Source organism: Dasypus novemcinctus, chromosome 25 (assembly GCF_030445035.2).
Source record: "Dasypus novemcinctus isolate mDasNov1 chromosome 25, mDasNov1.1.hap2, whole genome shotgun sequence".
Classification (NCBI taxonomy): Eukaryota; Metazoa; Chordata; class Mammalia; order Cingulata; family Dasypodidae; genus Dasypus; species Dasypus novemcinctus.
The window spans coordinates 62,213,597-62,235,360 of NC_080697.1; the positions used below are offsets into that span (position 1 = coordinate 62,213,597).

Genomic DNA, 21,764 nt, shown 5'->3' on the forward strand with positions numbered 1-21,764 from the left:
ATTGTTGATTGGCTTTGAATTAAAGCTCCTCCTTGACACCTGTTTCAACTTATTCTAAATCTTTATAATTGTCCATGTTGATCACAGGGCCTGGGCCCACAAAGGTGGGCAGATCAGTTCCAGAGGGCCCTGGGGAGAAGGTTGGCAAAGACCCCAAAAGGCCAGTTTTTTTTGGTCTTGTTGGCTCCCTGAAAATGTGCTTTCCCTGCCTGCCCAGGAGATGGCACTCTTCAGTCAACTGTTCACATTAGGGAGAATTTTTTTTTTCTTTTTTTTCCCCCCATCCACAGGCTCCACCTCTGTGGGAGCCATGGTGAAACAATGGCAGGGAGGACCCCTGAACTGACGGCTAAACCACTATTCAGGTGAGACCCAGCAATTCAAATTCTCTGATCAGGAGCTTTGCTGGGCCCTTGCCTCGTTTGCAGGGAGGCAGGTTTCTCTGCCCCTCTTCATCCACAGCTGCCAGCCAGCCACAAGCTGTGCCCGAGGCTGTTTGCCTCGAGGGTGGGGGAAGGGTGCCGAGCACTGCCGTGGACCAGGTGCACACAGCTCCTCTGCTACAGGCTCCCAGGCTCCCTGTCCTGCTCTTTCCTGGATGACGCACCATGGCCCCTGGGCCTCTGAGCACTGCCATGGACCAGGTACACACAGCTCCTCTGCTACAGGCTCCCAGGCTCCCCGTCCTGCTCTTTCCTGGATGACATACCGTGGCCCCTTGGCCTCTGAGCACTGCCACCAGTTTCTGCCTGTCCTCTCGTTGCTTCTGGAGTGTGCCCTGCCGCTCTCTACTCCACCATCTTGGATCTCTTTTTGTCAAGGTTTTTGAAATTGTTCCTTCCTCTGTTGGAATGCTCTTTCATCTTTTCCAGTATCTGGCTCTTTCTTATCTATCAGATTTTAGTTAAAACCTCACCTCCTCAAAGTGGTCTCTCCTGAACACCCTTTTTAAAATAGTCTCCCTCAATTCTATCACTCTCTTACAACCCTATTTATTAATCTCATAACACATCACTAGCTGTTATGTTTACTTATTTGTCTGTCTCCTCCCTTTATACTAAAAATTCTGATTCTAGAGTCAGAACTCCAACTGAACCATTGCCTCTTCTGGTCTCTACCATATCTTCAGCAACTACTAGATGGTCAATAAACATCTACTGAATGAATCTTTCATATTTTATAAAAACTCCCAATACATGCAGCCCTCATGACAGAAGTAACTTCTTCCACATTTGTACTTCCAGAACATTTTGAACATACCAGTATTTTAAAACTCAGGTATTTAAAAGTTTCTCTCCTAACTAGAGTGTGAACTTTGCTAGAAACCATGCCATTTTCTTTGAATTCCTAGGGTATTACTACCTAGAAATGAGTAGGTAAACAAATGAGTGCTTGCTAAATAAATGAATTAATCAATTAATGCTATTGAATGGTCACAAAGACTTGAAGAACCATTTGCTAGAATGACTTTCATTAATAGACAAGAAAACAATGTAGATAAGACCTTTGCTTCTGGAAAAATCCTAAAACTATGACAACTAAAAAAGTTAAATCATGCCTATTTCTGTAAAGGAAAACCTGAAAACAAACTCCAGACAAAGAAAGGAAAGGAAGGATTTTTAGATAAAAGGATTTACAGTTTGCTTTGCTAACTAACTTTAGTTCTGTAGCTATGACTACAGAAATAGAATTTCTGGCAGCCACATGGTCCACACAGTCTCTGGAATTTTCAGATATGTTTATCATTACACTGAGAATGCAAGGGACTTATCCTTGTCATTACTCGAAGGGTTCATTTGGAATCCACTAAATTGATGGTGAAGGGACATATGTATTATCCCTGTCCTTGGGTTTACTACTGACCATTTCCTTAAACTGGCTTAAATGTGCCCAATCTATAGCCAGAGTACGACTTTCCACCTTCTGTCCTTTCTAGCCATTGAGACGTGTGGGAAACAGAAGCTTGCATTCAGATATTAGTGCATGAATGTTATTTCAAATATTCAGCAAATACATTTCTAGGAAGACTAATGTCAAAAAATTCCTAAAATAAAAATTCATATACTTCTTTGGTTCATTTCATTTAAATGTCTAAATGTTTCTATTATTTATATTTTTATATAGTAGCTCATCTAATATTAACTGAGACCTTCAGTCTTGAGAGGTATACAAAGATAGTGAAAGGGTGCAATATAATTCTTTAGCTATAAAAGACAGTAATTAATCAGTACCTTAGCAAAAATCTTTTATTTTCAAAGGTTTTGAGTGCCTGCTATCTTTATTTAAAAAAAAAAAAAGATTTGTATATAAACCTCTCTTGTGTGTATCCAGGAGTATCCAAGAACCAGGCAATAAAGCTATGTTCCTCACCCTTTTTAGTATTTTGCACACTTGAAAATCTCCATATTTTTCCAAGGTACAACCTGCTTTTGGTGGAAATGTGGGTTGCAGAGCAGCCACTTCCTATTACTGAAATCATTTGAGCAGATACTTATAAAGAATGGTGTACTAAAGAATTCATGTACTGGGTAGGAAGTTGAACTTTAAGATTTCTAGGGCCCCTTCCAATTAAAATATGATCCAGGTAAGAAACTCTAGTAGTAATTTTAATCCTGGTCTGCCTTCTAATGTATGAAATGAAAAATCGTCTGATAATACATTTACTTATCTGGATAGGATTTCCTATTGGGATATTAATATACTTTGAAGTATTCATTTTTCCATCAAATATTTAGTAAGCCCTATTATATTCCTAGTAGTACTATATATTGAGTATTTAACAATGAACAGAGATGGGTCTTACCTATATTGATAAAATAAGTGTGGGAGAAAGGGATATTAGACATAGGATGGTGTGGGTCTATGTATTTCCATCTTTCAGGTTAAAGTGAATCCTATGTTATTATGAATGAAAAAATTAGTAATATTAGAAGAACAACATAAAATGGAAACCTAATTTAAAAATAGCAGTATAATATATTAAATAAGCTATTTAAACAAAAGGTCAGGAAAATGATGTAGAAAATTATATGCAATCAGGTTAATTAATGACAGAATAGAGAACAAATTATTTAATTTTATTAAAAATTTCCAATTTATAACCAAAATATACAACCACTACATTTAAAATCAGTTTGTACACTCACAGTTAAAGTGCTAAGAAAAACCATTTACAAAAACTGACATCAGTCTACCGTAAACAAAATAAATCTACAAGAGCAGAGTGCAAAGCACATCCAGCTAATGTTAAAATATAGTTCATGCTCTAACCAAGTGCACTGGCTTATACATATCTCAAAACAGTAACTTTTCCACTCATTTGGAAATGAATAACAATTTTAATAAGCATATAAAAAGGAAATATGAAGAACCAATGCTACACAGTATAAGAGCTTTATCATAAATATTTTCTAACTGGATGTTTATATGATAAAGCAAGATTGAATTTTATGAATAAATTTTAGAATCACCTTAGCAATTTACTTCAGAATACATATGGAGAAACAACAATGCCAAATGCTGGGTATTTAAAAATAATAGTTTTGTAGAATAATGAAAAGTCTCTTTTCTACCTTTATAACTCTTGAAAATAATGATGGTCACTGTTGATAACTGTAAAACAGAGAAAGCCTTCTTTATTTCCTTTGCACCATGGAGAGTGCTGATCTGTAAATTTACTCTCAATGGGCAGAGCTGGAAGACAGTTCTAGCTGCAGCGTGGAGTAAGTAGCCCGAGATGGAAACAGCCTAGAACAGTGTGTGCAAGGGAGCTCCAGGATGCTGCAGGCACAGCTCTTGAGCTCAAGGGGGAACCACAGGATCAGCCCAACTCCATCTGGCTGATAAATACAAACCAAGCCGCTCCCTTCCTCTAGGTCACTGAAAATATACAGCGCTTTCAGACATTATGTGGGTTGGGATAAATAGGGGCAGATTCCTGAGTTAGGTCAACCTAATAACATCTCTTGCCTCAAAATCATCCCACCGACACTGATTAAATATTTCCAATTCTGTTTTAAAGCTTAACATTCTACTTTTTTAGATTAATTTGTGCTAACTGCAATGTGTTTGTCTCTAATGTATGCTTCACTTTAAGAGATAAAGGGATATGTCATTAATACTTTAATATCAATTAGTTAAAGCAACTTTGCTTCTTCCTAACCTTGAGATAGGTTGTACTTTGGAACCACTGTCAGGAAAGACTGGGGCTAGGAGGCAGGTAGGTATTTTGGGAAATGCAGCACTTGGGGAACAGGTCAGAAGGACAGGGTGTGTACGTGGGCAGGGCTCAGGTATCACCAAGGTTATCACCCAGAAAGAAGTATACCAGGCCGTTCTTGAGAGGTCAAGCCAACTTTTCTGTGGTACAATTCTGTATTATCCAAAACCAGAACACCTAGATTGATATGGGAGCACACTACATCAGCTTTAGTTAGCTAGCCTTTCACATTTATTAATTTTTTTTTTGAGGAGGTATAGTCTGCATTTAGAACTACCTAATTTACAACCTTTTAGATGATAGCTCTACTTAAAACTGGGGTTTTCTTATATAGGAGCATCATACTTTTTATACGCATTTTTATATTTCATTATTAAAACCTGAAACAAAGGAATTAAGAAAATCTTTTAAATGGCAATTAAGGCAAATTTATTGATGTTTAATATAACTATATAACACAAGAGTATTAACTATTTTAGAGGGCCTACCAAGATGATAAAATTCTATAACTAGCAAAATGAGTCCATATTGGATGTGAGGGGGAAAAAAGTTATTTTACTTTTAAATGGTATGCACAGATTAATCCTTCTATATATAAAAATAATCTCAAATTATGAAACTTAAAAAGTAAATGGAGACTTAATGAAAAGACTTATGTAACTTACGTATCCCCAAAAGGTATTTGCTTCAGTTACTAATGTCATTTTTATAAAATATCTTTGAAAAGTTTGGAATTTAACATTACCAAGCCTAATTTCTCTTGATAGACTGCCGTTTTCTTTAGTGTAGTCTCCTTTCAGAAAGTCTCTGGTAGGTAGATAAGAAGAGTTGGGACAGAGGTTAATGTATCTGTTCTAAAATATTTTTTGATTGTTTTTTGAATCTATTTTCCGAAATTGCTAACATTTAATCACTTTTGACCTAAAAAAAAAACAAACAAAACAGCAATAGCATATAGTTCAGAGTAGTATTATCTTACCCTGAAAACATAAACAACCTCCCTGGCCTGATTCTCAAAGAGAACAGTTAATCTACAACGAATTGCTCTGCTGATGATGACCACGACACCCGACATATACAACACTGACCAAGGTTAACAAAACAAAACAAAGAGGCTCAGAACAATTAAATAAATTGAGCTTTGGGTATTACAGAAAGTAAAATTACAGTAACTACTACTAATTAGAGATACATATATTTATATAAGTAATCCCCAAAGTTCACTGTCAGCCTACAAAGATACAGAAGTCAGTATTTTCTTAATTCAAAATTTTTAATTTAGAAGAGACAGCCTTTTACAGCTCTTTCAAATAAAAAAATAAGAAAATTTAATATCTTTTGAATGTCAAATGAACTTTTCATTTTGGGGTTTGGGAGAGAGGGATGGTGGTGGTGATTCCTTTGTCAAGCCAAAGTAAATGTTTAAACTACAGTTACTCCTTCATTTATGCAACACTTTTAAACTTCAATGAGAAAATAAAACTCTCAAAAATAAAATGTGCATTTGAAAATAAAAGCAAAATGGGTATTTGAAGATGATGTTAAAGACATAGGAAATGGGATAATTCTACAGAAACTAAATATTATAAAAAGGCAAATGATAAAGAATAATTCAGATTTATTCTGAAATCTCATAGCTAAGTAATTATAGCACTTGATGAAAGAGAAGTTCTAGAGCAATAGTTTCACACTGGGAAGTTCTTTTTATGATTTTAAAAATAATTTTTAAGTTCTCATATAAAGATATGTTATTTTCAAGTACATAGTCACCCCAGCTCAATGTAATGAACTATATGCTGATCTTATCTCAGAAATATAGAATCATTTCATACTAAATATTTGATATTAAGCAAGAGAAGCTCACCAGGGAAAAATTATGAGGCAGTGCTAAGGAAGAAAAATTTCCTTTTCAAATTGAGATGGGAGACATTTTAGAGAAAAAGAGGACAATGGTAGAGGGATACTTTGTAAATTGAATCACTCTAGGATTGTATTTTATAGATTATTCCCTAATAAAAACTGGAAAATATTCAATGAAATGTTTAGCCATCGTATTTAAATTTAACAAATGTGACAATAAAACTTATAGAGTGAGAGAATTTAAAATAAAGTTTTTATCTTCAGGCAATTAAATTAACAATGGAATACAGACATCTCTGAAAGAGAAAGGCTGGGCATCTAATTTAATTTCTGAAAGTCAAGAGTTACTTGATCCAGTGAATTTATGTAAGAGAATAAATCAAGTATGGTCAAAGAAATCACACTAAAAACGAATACAATTTCCACTGTTCTCTACCCACCAGGCTCCAAACCTAGACTTAAATCTATAGACCAAAGTGTTCAAGAGATCAACAGGAGCTACTGTAGATAACTAAAAGTAACAGGAAATTTCTGGCCTGCTTCTGAGAGAAAGAGTTGATCTAGAAGAGAACTCTGCTGAGATGAAACCAATGAAACTATATTGTATTATCTTATAGTTAAGAAGAAATTATTTATTCAATGAATCTAAGGAAATAAGCTAATTTTATCTTAAATATATTTTGGATAAAGTTTAGGCTAGCTCTATTCATACTTAAGAGAACAAATATCATAAAATTTTGTCATTTTTTCCCATATATCAATTTAAGGTGTTTATATTGCTATACTTTCCCATGGGAAAAAAAAGGTCCTGTCTATTATGTGTAATCTTTCTTTCACTTTTTTCACCTTTAAAATTACTTAAAATCACAAATGGAAAAGAGGTAACATCTGAATCCTATCAATTTAAGTATAAATTGCAACAATAGAACAGATTAATCTAGTAAATATAACTCATTGGTAGAAAAATAATAAAAGTGAGACCAGAATTATGACAAAATGATCAAGAGAGAACCAAAGTAGAGTTGGGTAGAATTGAATGACTATTTAGTCTAACCTTTTATTTACAGATGAGAAAACAGAGGCCCCAAGAGGTAAAGTGCCTTGTCCAAAGTTAAACAGCTCATTGATAAGAGTCTCCTGACTAAAACTATTAAGTCTCTTGACTCAAAATTCCATGTCTTAAAAAATATATAATGCCTCTTTACTAAGCATTAAAAACTGACAACTTAGGGAATAGAAATGATTAAGCTCTAATTTAAAAAACAAACAGCCAATAAGCACAACACAAAGAAATATTTGTTAAGTTAACATATACAAATAAGCTGACTTATAAGACAAAAACTTCAAGGATACAATAAGAGTAATAATAAAGTCATTCACTCTACATTAGAAAATATGATAAAAGAGCAAGCAAGGGGAAAAAATCACTGTCTTATAAACCCTAACTTACTAGTTAAGGCTAATTAGCAAATTAGTGGAGCACTGAGTCTTCAAAATCCAAATTAAGGTAAAACTTGTTTACCAGGGAAAACTGGTGACAATGCCCAGTAAAATGAAAATTATGAGTAAAGCTACCATACCAATGAACATGTTCAAGAAAGAACACAGTAAATTTCCCAGGAGAGGTGATTATTTTTCAAAAATCTGAAGGAAACTATCCTTCAAAGCATTTAAATAGATGGAACAACTCTCCTTACAGTAACTTTATACAGGTATAGGATTTGACTAAAAATATAAGTGTACTTTACTGCCTGTTATCTTTATGGCAACAAATTTTTATTTTCTAATTAATTTGAGACCACAGACTAAGAATTCTATATGCTCATTAACTTATATTAAATGTTTATAAATCAACCAAATAGGAAGGTCTACAAAGATGGCTGGTTCTAGGTAGACCTTTTCATTTTCTTTCTTAACAGATTTTGGATCCTTGCAAGAATATTATAGTCCTTTATAATTTGATTATTAAAGAAGTACAGGATTAAAATTAAATGAGAAAAAAGCAGAAGACTTATTACAGTCAGATGGAAGGTAAAGTCCTGATGCTTAGTCTTCCCATTCCTTTCCCCAAATTCATACAGTCAGAATAAAAAGAGAAGGGGAAATAATTAAATTATGAAGAGATGCCAACATATTTTTTCATATAAAATAAATCAAAATGGTATAATATATAAAATTATACAGCTACTAGCAATTCAGCAAACGTAGCTGAATTAAATGTAAACATTTTTTCTTATTCAGTTGCAAAAAATCATAAAAGAAGTTTAAAAGAATCATGAGTTCTTTTGTAAATCTAGGGTGCAAATGAAAGCTATCATTTGTGTATTTATGTAAAGAGAAAACTGGAGAAGAAAGTTACTTTACACAGATTTTTAAAAATTAGATGCATATATATATATATAAACAATTCCCATAGTGTTAAGACTTAAAATTTAAAGTTTTGCCATAAAGAAAACCCACAAATTATAGGAATCATCTTTTCAAAACTTGTTCTTAATAAAAAATAATTAGATATATGAAAAGTCCTCAAAGAAAAAAAAAGTTACATGGCCTGTACTCCTCTTTACATTTTTCTTAGAAATTTCAGTCAGGTCAGGCTAATGTTATTATATAATTCCATATCAAAGGAAAAACATAATGGAGATCCCCAATTTCTGTTGGAAGTTACCTATGAATTCAACCATATAATATTTGGGAGCATATCATGGTATAGACATACCTTCAAGAACCAACACAATTTAAGAGTATAGCTCCTCTTAAAAGTAAAACTTGTTTTTAAAGGTTAATTGGATTACTGATTTAAGGACTGAACCAAATGAATACTGTTCTAGTTGTCCATTTTGTTGTTGCTAAAAGTAAATATTACTGCAGACCATATTCTTGTTTTCTATACCTCCAAGATTCTAACAAAAATAATATCAGTATAGCAATTAATAGGTTACAGAATACTATAATGCACATTATTTCATTTGATCCTCACAAGGCCCAGTAAGGTAGGTTCAAACAAAAAATTACCTTATCCTCATTTTTACTGAAGAAATTGAAACTAAGAGAAGTTAAAAGACATGTCCAATTCACATCTTAATGTGAAGACCCATAGGTCTTCAAATTCCAAGCCCAGTGGAATTTTCAGGACACTAGACTATATAAGTCATTCATGTATTCATAATATGTAAATATACCTTTGGCATGTCAAAAGCCACATTAGTGAAATGTTGGTAAATTAATGTTTTCCAAGCTCCAGCCAATGATCCACTATTTTATAAAAACAAAACAAAACAAAACCAAGTAGTTCCTTTTGTTTCATTGGGATATACCCTAAACTAAGATAATTACAATTTATTTCTGTTATTACAAAAAAATTAATGAGGTAGGTAGGTAAAAATGTAGTACATTTTTCTAATCTGAAGTGGTTCTTAGAAGTTTTATTAATCTTCTCTAGGAAACAGCAAAAAAGGAAAAATCAAACTAAAAAAAGTTTGCTTGGGAACCAATGTGGCTCAGTTGAGTGCTGGCTTCCCACAAAAAAGGTCCTGGGTTCAATCCCTGGCCCTGGTACCTCAAAAAAAGAAAAAAGTTTGCTTGCATATTCATCCACCCACTGGTCTGCAAAGATCTAACATCACATGAGACCAATAGGAGCCTAATTATTTGCTAACAAAGAATCACTTGTTTACCTTTTAAAATTAACATGAAATGTTGGTATAAGTATGTATATATATTTCTTTAATTAAAGTAGCAATGGACTGTTGCTCTAATTAGAAGAAGCTTCATTTGGAGTACTTTATTTCTTATTACCTGCCACATGTAATTCTGGTAAAGCAGAGACATCATTCACTAAATTTAAATTATGAAACACCAAAATTCTTTGAACTGAGGGGTTCACTATTGTGATAAAAATGAATTGTGTGATGAGTTGTTCATTCATTTAAATATTTATTGAAAACTTACTATGTACTAGCCCCTGGGCTAGTTGTTGGGTTATTAATCAGTTGTTATTTGAGATTAATTATGTTTTGAGCCTAACATGGTCTCTGGTCTTTTGCATTAACTACAGAATTTAAAAAAGCATATTGCTTAAAAACTTCTAATATAGTAACATTTTGGAGAGAACTATTATTTTCTCAGTTGTCAACTACACAAACAAAACACTAAACATTATCATATGCCAATTAAGACACTAATTAATGTTAAACATATGGTAAGAAAACTGTCTAGACTTGTTCAAACTGGTTTAAGCTAGTTCAAACTTGAGACTTCAGTTTTACTAAAGCTCTTCAACTCACGTCAAAAGAAAAATTCTTAATTTGAAGCAATAGTTTTGATAAATAACATGGTCCAACTAAATAATGTTATTTAAACCAATGGACTAATAATAATATATAGATTTTGTGGGACAATATAAAACAATAGCAGAAGTAACTGAAAGGGCAATATAATATTTACACATAACCAACAATTGGTGAAGACACAAATAAATATATAAAAATCAGGAGACAAAGTTAAGATTTTCACGCAATGTTCACTTAACTGTCTACACTTGGCCCACGTCTACAAGAAAACCAACTAACATTTTGGCAGTCAATAACATAATGCAGATGGCAATGGATGACAACATCTTTGAGCTCAAACTGGTACCTTCTATTTTAACTTCTTATTTTTATTTTTTAATGTGTGTTTTGGTTCTCTCATGCTGTTGTCAGGAGAGATTCTCAGACAAAAGGCTCACGAATCATTTATTTATACATAAGTTGCTATAAGTCTGTCCTTCGGAGAAAAGGTTTATTAATTGCCAGTTCTGAGGTAAATCAGATTCTGCCTGTGCTGAGCTCTAACTCCAGTTTCAAGGAGAAAGACAATGAAAAGAGAATAAAAAGAAAAATATTTTGGGTCAAATGATCAAATGTATCTTGTGAAGAATTAATTAGTAATGATTCACATTAAGATATATGTACCTTAAAAGAAAAAAGAAATAAATTATTACTCCAGAAAATTTGTGCCTGAGAAAAGCTTTTTTTTTTTTTACTTTTCAGTACCTAATCTTGGAATTTTTCTTAAAGGGTGAGACAGAAAAGTACAACTTAATTAAATGTATGTCAAGGAATGTACTATAGTAGTCCTCAAAAAGATCTCTTAACTCCTCAATATTAAGCCCTTACATTTCATAATGCTTTACAGTTTCCAAAGAGCTTTTGTATGATTTTTTCATTTGGTTCTCACAACAACTTTGTGAGGTAGATAGTATTAACTTCTATCTTCACTCACAAATAGGGGAACCTGGGCTCAGACAGGTTAACTTGTTAAAGATCAAAAAAATAGGATACGGCAGACAGGCCTCTCTAGAGTCTAGAACAAAGTATTTCAAAGTGTGATTCTTGGATTGCCTGCATTAGAATCACCTGTGATCTTTTTATAAATATAGATTTTTAAATTCCTATCACCTTTGGACGTACTAAGAAAGAATCTCTAGGAGCAGGACCTAGAATTCTGTATTTTATAATGGATGATAAGTGAAAAACAACTGTACTGTGGGTAATAATATAAAAATATACTATTGAAGACAGCTAGATTTCTACATGGTATAATAAGACACCATCAGATCACTATGGGGGGGCATGGAAGTTAGTTTAAAATAGTAGTTGTCAAACCTGGTTGCAGATTAGAATCACCTGGAAAGCTTTAAAAAAAAGGGAGAAGATAAAGAAAAAAGGAAACAATTCTTTGGGCCTCACTCCAACCAATTAAATCTGAATTTAATTGAAGATGTTGAGCCTTGCCAAGTTCCCCGAGTGTTTCATACCTGCAGTCAGGGTTAAGGACCTCTTGTTTTAAACATGCTCTTCTACATAACACCTTCAACATTTTCCAGAATTTTTCTTTTCCTTCTAATCAGTTTCATGCCTAACAAAGTTCACAGTTCATACTGTAAATTATTTAAACATTATAAGCCAAAATGCCAAACATCTTCAGTTGATATTTTTAAGATAAAAGATTTATCACAGCGAGACGAATCATGCTTCGTTTACTTACAGTACTTTTCAAATACTCCATATTAATCACTATTTTAGACTTAGGTTATTTATATTTCAGCTGTAAACAAGAATGATCCAGAATCTGAAAACAAGGGTGTGGTGAAAGAGCTGTAGGCTATCAGGGCAATGCGAGTGCAGACAATCAGCTCCCTGCTAAGAGGGGCCTGGAAGCCAAGGTCTGGTTGCTTTGGTAAGATCACATCTCACTATAGAAAAACAGCACAATGAGTACAGAGAAAATGTTTTGCCATTTTGTAGTTATGCTACCACAAAAAAAACTTATAATGTGTGATAATTATCTCACTACATGCCTTCACAAAACAGATCTGAACATGAAGTTCTCAATGAATCAATATTACGGGGAAAAGATGGTTACAAATTAACATTTTTCTGTCATGCATATGGATGTTATGAAAACATAGCCAGGAAAAGTAATATTTACAAAAGTAATAAAAACAGCAAAATTATAGGGATAAATGTCCATCTCTGCTTTTATTCCACTGCTAATCCTAATACTGAATATCTCTGGATGAAGAATATTTTGACAGAATTTTTCAAAAATCCTTCAATAAACTAATCAGATTCTTCAGTTACATTTATATTCTATTAACTAAAATATCCCTGCTAGTTTATCAAACTTTCCTACATTTTAAAAAACACAGTTCCTTTTCACACAAGTGGAAAGAACTACAAAGTCCTACTATCATCTGAGAAATGACCCTTGCATAGAAAATTTAATTCTGAAATTTTAATAACAGAACTACCAGAATGCTATCTCATCACTCAAAAGTTTGTATTATATATATGAAAGTTCACTACAAAGCAATCACCATACATTGAGGGTTTTCTCTAAATATAAAATGAGTAGGTTTATAAAAATGCTTACCAGACAAATATCTCTTTATTACCTAGAATTATTTTTGTGGTGTTATAATTATTAGTGTTAGATGTCTTGATGTTGCAAGTTTGATGCAATATAAAAAGCAAAAGTTAACCTTTCCATTGGACCCAGTCTGCATTTGACTGAAAGCATGATAACAGTGAGTTACAGCAATCAGTCATGCAAAGGCAAAGCATAAAAACTGCTTTTTAAAAAGCACATGTTTGCCACCATAGCTGGGACCCATTAAGCACTGGTTCCGTCTTCCTCAATGACCCGATTCATGCTGGTGCCATGTGTGATGTGCGTCATGGGATTACTACTGAGATCCCTGATGCTGCTGTGTCGTGACTGCTCGTTGAGCCGGTGAGAGCTGCTGTGCCGGGAGTGGTCCGTCAGCCGCGACATGCTGCCGTGAGGTAGTCTCTCCTCCACTCCTCTGTAACTGCACGGAGTATACCTGACACAGGAGAGTTCATTGTGAAATGGGTGGCAGAACATGTTAGAAAACAGCACTATTAATTTTCACTAATTTAAGTGAAATTTAGTGAAATGATTAGGAAAGCACACATGCAAAACAACGTTTGATCAACAGAAATTTCACCGATGCTGTAGAAATGTTGACATGGATAACAAAAAAGTGGAGATGATCCTCCTTTCAGAATAAAATTGACAGAAGCTGAAGATAATTTGAGCTGAATGATGAGAGGGACTTAGGTCATGTACGGGTACTTTTCTCACTTGAATGAGTTCTGGGCAATGGGTTCAGGGAAAGAAGAAACAATAGAATAAGCCATTGCCCCTGGAATCTAGAAGACTGCTTATAATCAGTATTACAGCAACCTCAAATTTAACTAAATGAATAGGATAGGAAGAGAAAGCATATGAAGTTGGAGGAGAAATTGTGTAACCAGAAAAAATAAGTAAATGAACTGGCAAGCAATGATGACATGTTGCTGACAGTTTCTTTCTAGATAGCCCAGTTAATAGCTGAATTAACTACCTGTACTTTTCAGTAGGGCTTGAGGCTGTGAAGATGCTCTTTCATAGAAGATACATCTACTTAAATATACCTATAACAACGCCCTAACGCTTTGTAATGCATATTCCCACCAAAGCAAATTTTCTCTGTATCCATAATCCAGGTCCCAGCTTTCCAGTTCTATAAACTAGGCTGCACTGTGTATTGTAAGTGGTCTTCTCCCTCCATCATTGTACTTACCTTGAAAGCACAATGGGAGCTGTTAAATTTTCTTTTGCTGTAACCCTGACTCATGGATTCCCATTGGAGGCAAGAATATATAAAACCTCTTCGCTGTGAGAAATGTGAGATTAGCTCTAGGCCACTCAAGGTCATGAAAACCAGTTTTTAAAAAATTTGTATTAGTACTTTGCTTACACCTCTAATATGCTGTTTGTCATTTTTTCTGGCTTTAAAGTGAGCACTTCCAGAGTACAGGCAGTATTTCATTTCTCTTTTTTTTTAAGATTTATTTTTTATTTATTTCTCTCCCCTCCCCCCAACCCCTCCCCAGTTGTCTGCTCTCTCTGTTCTTCTGTGACCGATTCTATCCTTATCAGAGGCACCAGAAATCTGTGTTTCTTTTTTTGTTGTGTCATCTTGTTGTGTCAGCTCTCCCGTGTGTGTGGCTCCGCTCCTGGGCAGGCTGCGTTTTCTTTCACACTTGGTGGCTATCCTTTCGGGGTGCACTCCTTGTGCGTGGGGCTCCCCTATACAGGGGACACCCCTGCGTGGCAGGGCACTCCTTGCACACATCAGCACTGCACATGGGCCAGCTCCACACGGGTCAAAGACGCCCGGGGTTTGAACCCTGGACCTCCCATGTGGTAGGCGGACGCCCTATCCATTGGGCCAAGTCCGCTTCCCTCATTTCTCTTTTTATCCCTAGTACCTCAAGAAATATTTGTACAAAATGCTTTTTGTTCAAACCCACTCATACATATACCACTTTGTAAAAAGTATTTATTTAGGATAACAAAGTTCAGAGAAAACTTAATTGAATATAATTTATAACTTTAAATTAGTATATTAACTTTTTTCCTTAACAAATCAATTTTATTGATATATATAGTATATTAAATTTTAAGCAATGTTTCTAAAAATAAGGAGGAAACAGCAGGCCATTTTTTTTTAAAAATCAGCAAAAAAACTAATCATAAATGGTTGAAGAACTACTGGTAATAAAAAAAAAATTTATCCAAGGTCCATGGACTCGGTGAAATGAACTTTAGAATTATGCCTCAAAACTTCTCCTTATCTACTCACCCACTTCCTTTTCTACCCATTCCCATTCAACTACCAATTACTTGTTCTCTGAAGTTGACATACACATGTAGGTGTATTTACCTAAGCCTATTTCATTTTATATAACACAAAGGTCAATGATTATCTATCAGGGAGTCTGGACCAGAAGGAGTATTGGGAAATGGATGTGTGTGAGTGTGCGTGTGATCCCATAACCAAGATACCATGTAATAATGAGAAAATGATGGCTAAAAGATAGTGTTAGGAAATAAAAAAACAAAACAAAAAAAGAAAAAAAAAAGATAGTGTTATACATAAACCTAAAAACCAACTGAAGCAGAAAATAATCTCCATGAGACGGCTGCTGGTGTTCCTGAAAATCCTTACTCAGACTTAGCTCCAACATAGTCTTATAATCTCTCAGATCTGCCCTATCATGAGTAGTTATGCTATACGTTATAGAACACCTGTAGAAGGTTGTTGTTGTAAGCCCTGGGCCCTGAATTCCAGGAAAATGACCCCATTATTTCTGAAGTCATTAATTACTCAATAAATATGTATCCTGATATATGCCTGGCACTGTACTAGATAGTGCCAGAGTGTGCAGAGTTGTCTGTCACCCAATTCTCTTCTTCCAGAGGCTGCAGACTTAACTGAGGAAAGACAAATGTGCTGAAAGTAGATCATAACCAAAAGAAAGGTAAAAAACAGTTAATGGGACGCAGACTTGGCCCAGTGGTTAGGGCGTCCATCTACCACATGGGAGGTCCGCGGTTCAAACCCCGGGCCTCCTTGACCCGTGTGCAGCTGGCCCATGCGCAGTGCTGATGCGCTCAAGGAGTGCCCTGCCACGCAGGGGTAACCCCGCATAGGGGAGCCCCACGTGCAGGGGGTGCACCCTGTAAGGAGAGCCGCCCAGCGTGAAAGAAAGTGCAGCCTGCCCAGGAAAGGCGCTGCACACACGGAGAGCTGATGGAGCAAGATGACAAAACAACATTCATATTCCCTCCCTCCTTACCAGTGTCTTAAAAAGGACTCCTAAATTAGTAACTTTCTAACTGATCTTAACTGAAAATCTCCTCTCTGATGCTGTTAACAAAGAGATCTCTCTAAAATAATCTAATTTTATCACCCTAATGCCCAAAGACCTTTAGTAGTTCCTCACTGCCTTCAATGGGGAAAATCCAAATTCCTTAGCATGGTTTTATCCCCTACAATTACCCAAAAATACATGCTATGATCCATGTACCTAACTGCATGCTCGTTCTCTTTGCCACTATATATTTTGTTTCCTTATCTTTAATTCCCTACTGCCTCCTCTAAATTATTTTTAAAGTAGAAGTGTCAACTTCTTTGTGAAGCTTTTCTGATTTTCCATGAAGTAGATGATTTTATTCTTTGGGCTCAGCCCTCAAAGTACTTGGATATAATTCTCTCATACCTTTTTTTTTTTTTTAAAGATTTATTTATTTATTTAATTTCCCCCCCTCCCCTGGTTGTCTGTTCTTGGTGTCTATTTGTTGCGTCTTGTTTCTTTGTCTGCTTTTGTTTCTTTGTCCGCTTCTGTTGTCGTCAGCGGCACAGGAAGTGTGGGCGGCGCCATTCCTGGGCAGGCTGCACTTTCTTTTCACGCTGGGCGGCTCTCCTCACGGGCGCACTCCTTGCGCGTGGGGGCTCCCCTACGCGGGGGACACCCCTGCGTGGCACGGCACTCCTTGCGCGCATCAGCGCTGCGCATGGCCAGCTGCACACGGGTCAAGGAGGCCCGGGGTTTGAACCGCGGACCTCCCATATGGTAGACGGACGCCCTAACCGCTGGGCCAAAGTCCGTTTCCCTCTCATACCTATTTTGTTTACTTTTCTGCTTCTATCTCTGTATTCCTAGCACTTAGAAGAAAGCTTCTCATTTAGGAATGCTAAGAGGAAGGAAAGAAAGCAAGAAAGATGAAGGATCTTTGAATGTGGTTAAAAAGAGGTTTGCTAACCCCTGGATTACATACACTGCTGCACTTAATTGTTCATTTACAATAATAATAGAAGGTTATCAGGTACTTAATGACATAGGCAATTAGATATATTATCTTAATTTTCACAACATTCCCAATTATTTCCATTTACAGATGAGGAAACTAAGGCTTATCATTCCAGACCCCATGTTCCTACACTATCTACACCAGGGGTTCTTAACCTTTTTTGTCCCATGGACCCCTTCTCAGAATGTAGTGACAGATAGTTCTATGACACTCAACATCAGAGGTCAGAGAAAATAAAGATAATAAGTTGAGTTTTTTCAATTCAAGCTCATGGACTCCCTGAAATCTTTCCATGGACCCGTCCACGGATCCCTGGTTAAGAACCCTGATCTACACTATTTTTTGTAATGGACAAAAGCTTATTTATTAAGCTTATTAAGAATAAGGATCATATAAAATCATTTTCATATTCCTAGAACCAGCACAGTGCCTAACACAGAGGTATTCCATAACTGTTTGCTAAACTAATCTTACTAAAATTACCATTTTCACTCTGTCTTCTCCCTACTCAATATACTATGACTCCACAGTGCTTACTGCATGAGGTCTAAACTCTGAACTCCTGTGGCTTTCAAGTCTGTTCTTAATCTGGGACAAATTTACCTAGCAAAAGTTCAAAAGGCTTAATAAGATTCCACTTCTATTTCAGAACTAGCTACTCTTTTTTAAATTGCCTGATCATATTCAGCACATGAAATGAGCTAGGCTATAATGAAACTCACCTGCCATCGCGTGATCGGTGGAGGCTGCCATGGTAGCTGCTCACTTTGCTGTGGACGCTCCCTGCTTTGCTTCTCTGATCATCCACCATAGCCAGCTGAGTGGAAGAAGCATGTGTGGATGTTCCTTGGGTGGAAGTTCCTCTTGATTTTCTTATAATAGGAGTATTGGGATCCCTCAAGAGAGACTGAGCAAAATCAGGCTCTTGGAGTACCTGTCGGCTCTCATTTACTATCCTAAACAACAAAATACTAAGTTTAAAATACAGGCTTAGCATGCCCTATAGCCCAATGAACATAGATGTCATTTTTGAAATTAACTTCTCCCCAAATTATGTCTTTAGGATTAATATAAAGAAACATTGTTGATTGAAGAAAGAATATAATGAAATCCATGCCAATAAAACACCACAAGAGGACATAAGACACTTATTAATAGATATTGTGGTTCCCCTTGTATAGATGAGGAACTTAGGTTCTAAGGGATTAAAGAATTTGCCAGAAGTCACAACAAAACCAACAACAGTCAGGAATCAAACCTACATTTTAATTGACTTAGAAGCCAAATATAGAATAGTGGTGAAACATTGTGTTTATATATATCCTAAAAACAAAGTATCAAAAACTAGGTAGAAGAAATAATAAGTCAAAATGATTAGTAAAAAGCAATATTGATTTGTTTCTGTTATCAATGGCCATATATATAAATAAATATATATATACACATACATCCCACCAAGTATGTCTAAGTAGCAATCGGGTTTATGTTCTAAGGCATTATAGAGAAAGAGACATCCAAAAAGGGATACCTTCTTCCCTTGGAAGAAAGTTCCCTTGGAACTTTGCTTTGCAAGTTAAAAAAAAACACCTGACCTGATTGCTGACCTTATTTTCTAGAGTTGATTCAAACTGACTTTTTGTTGTTCCAAATACTTAATCCACCCTTAAATGGTAAAGGTTTGTTCCCTCTTTATCTGAAGGTTTTACAGATAAGAAAATAGAGGTTCAGAGAAATCTTAAGACTTGACCAAGATAATTTCAAGAGAAGATTTCTAATAATATTTCAATCACTGTCAGAATTATTGGCATAAGCATAGGGTTTTTGGTGTTTTTTTTAGGTTCTGGGGACTGAACCTGGGACCTCGTATGTAGGAAGCTGGTATTCAGCTAGTGAGCCACATCAGCTGCCATAAGTTGGCTGTTGTGTTTGTTTGCTTGTTGTTGTTGTTGTTTTTAAGATTTATTTATTTCTCCCTTCCTTCTCCCCCTTCCCCCCTCTGCCCCCCTCCCCATGCCCTGCTGTTTTTGCTATCTGTCCATTCGCTGTGTGATCTTCTTTATCTATTTCTCTTTCGGGCCTTCTCATTTTTTCTCCTCTAGCATTCGCTGGGATTCAATCCTGGGGACCTCTGATGTGGACCTTCCCTGTTAGCTGTGCCACCTCAGTTCCTGGTTTTTGCTGTGCTTCACCTCTACTCCCCCTTCGTCTCTCTTTTGTTTCGTCATCATCTTGCTGTGTGACTCACTTGTGCAGGCACTGGCTCACTGCACAAGCACTGGTTTGCTGCAAACAGGTAGAATGTTCCTTGAGAGTGCAAACCAGTTTCAAAAAGTAAGGGTAGCCTGGGGTTAGCTCCATCTTGAATTTCTAAGACAACCTATTACAGAATTGTTTTCTATGGTTCAGACATGCCCAAAGAAGTTTAATTCAAGTCCTTTCCTCAGCATCATGTTTTACTATGATTACAAAATATAGTAAAAATTTCAAAGAATACATAGCAAATCAGAGTAAACCCTACAAAGAAGGAAACTCCATGAAAGCAATGACTTTGACAGTTTTGTTGGTTATTGAGTCTCTGGTATCCTAAAATAGTTCATGGTACATAGGAAACATTCAGTAAAGACTTTCTTAAAGAATGAATAAATACCTAAGAAATACATTTTTGTTGTTGTTATAGGATCTGTTCCCCTTCTTTCCTTCTCTGACCTATAAAACTGTATTTAAAGGAGAAATACATCACTAGTAGCAATCTTGGATACTGTAATAAGAAATGTCAATTTAAAACAGTGATTAATTTATCTCTGTTGTTAATCTTATCTATGTAACAAAAAATGTTGTTCTAGTGAATACAGATTTTATTTGGGAGGCAAAAACTAAAGTAAATTTAAGTTATAGCACATAAGAAAACTAAACCCATGAAAGGCACAACATTTTACATATAACCTAGAGTTTTATAGACTAGCCATCCCCCCAAGTCCATCTTTCATGGACCCTAGGTTAAGTAAAATCATAAGTATATGGATTCCACTAATTTAGAATTTGTAATAACTCAGATACGGTGTACATACGATATTTGCACTGAGTAAAAAGTTTGAAATAATTTCTTCCTTTGTGAATACTTTAGGGTGGTCTTATTTTTCTGTTTTGCTTAATAAACTAAACCTTCAAGAAATTAAATATTTTTAAAATATGCACCTAAATGATGCTTCTGCAAGTCTTATATTTTACCATACACATTTTTATTCAGTTTGGTCAATTATGAATTAAAATCATTTGTTTAAATTTCTCATTTCATCTACTAGTATCATTTTTAATTTTGGCTTTAATATGTACTACATCATGATGGACTGACACCTCTTTAAGTCATTTTTGGTATAGTTGAAGGAACCATGAACAATCAGGAAAAAGAAGTCTTATCTAACTAAACAACAAATCTGTGTGATTGTGGCCCAGGCACTCAATCTCACTGTGTATGTTTTCTCATCTGTAAAACAGACGATAATACAAACTAATCCTCATAGGAATATCAAGAGTTATTTATTTTTAACTTTAAGAAAAGTATAATTTGTATTTTTTTCGTAAGAATTGGCCTTCCCTCAAATATTCTGAATTAATACAGGAACAGACCTTAACACTGCTTCTACTTGAAAATAAGTTTTAGTTTTTAATTAAGACATGCTACTCTCGGGAAACGGACTTTGGCCCAGTGGTTAAGGCGTCCGTCTACCATATGGGAGGTCCGCGGTTCAAACCCCGGGCCTCCTTGACCCGTGTGGAGCTGGCCATACACAGCGCTGATGCGCGCAAGGAGTGCCTTGCCACGCAAGGGTGTCCCCGGCGTTGGGGAGCCCCACGCGCAAGGAGTGCGCCCGTGAGGAAAGCCGCCCAGCGTGAAAAGAAAGAGCAGCCTGCCCAGGAATGGCGCCGCCCACACTTCCCGTGCCGCTGACGACAACAGAAGCGGACAAAGAAACAAGACGCAGCAAATAGACACCAAGAACAGACAACCAGGGGAGGGGGGGGAATTAAATAAATAAATAAAATCTTAAAAAAAAAAAAAAAAAAAGACATGCTACTCTGTTGATCACAACTGGTAGCTGCTTACAAGGTTATAATCTTGTTCGACTACTTCCTCCATATCCAAACAGTTTCAACATAAACAACACAAAACTTTATGTAGATGTGAAGTTTGTGAACATGATGATCATTTATTTCAACTTACTCTTTTTTTTTACGACCATGAAAAAAACTGGCCCACTCAAAGCACGTCTTTTTGCTTCCAACCCAAAAAATGGAGGGTATACCAACTATAAGAGCCATCAGGTATTTCATCAGAAAGAGAATCAGGTCCGGGCGACTCATGTGAGTAACCTACAAAAAGGGAAATAAAAACATCTCAAGTATATAAAAAGAACTTGCTACTTAAGAAAACCCACTATAAATCTTTTAAATAAAATAAATAATAGAAATATAA

The 21,764-nt window shown here is 35.6% G+C and overlaps 1 protein-coding gene across 6 annotated transcripts in view; it reads right to left on the reverse strand.

Moving 5' to 3' along the window:
* Nucleotides 1-21,764, reverse strand: part of FZD3 (frizzled class receptor 3) — a 128,687-nt gene that overhangs the window by 29,067 nt on the left and 77,856 nt on the right. For 3 of the 6 annotated variants that reach the window (XR_011647418.1, XR_009183512.2, XR_011647419.1), the window contains exons 5-7: nt 21,513-21,661; nt 18,013-18,246; nt 12,998-13,451 (exon numbers count right to left, since the gene is read on the reverse strand). Coding sequence is in view for 3 of the 6 variants with exons in the window: in XM_004454788.5 (XP_004454845.1) it covers nt 13,238-13,451; nt 18,013-18,246; nt 21,513-21,661 (597 nt within the window). In the remaining 3 variants the exon portion in view is untranslated. Of the gene's footprint in view, nt 1-10,736; nt 13,452-18,012; nt 18,247-21,512; nt 21,662-21,764 lie in introns of those variants that run through there. The other 3 variants (XM_004454788.5, XM_058288079.2, XM_058288077.2) reach the window with 2 other exon arrangements.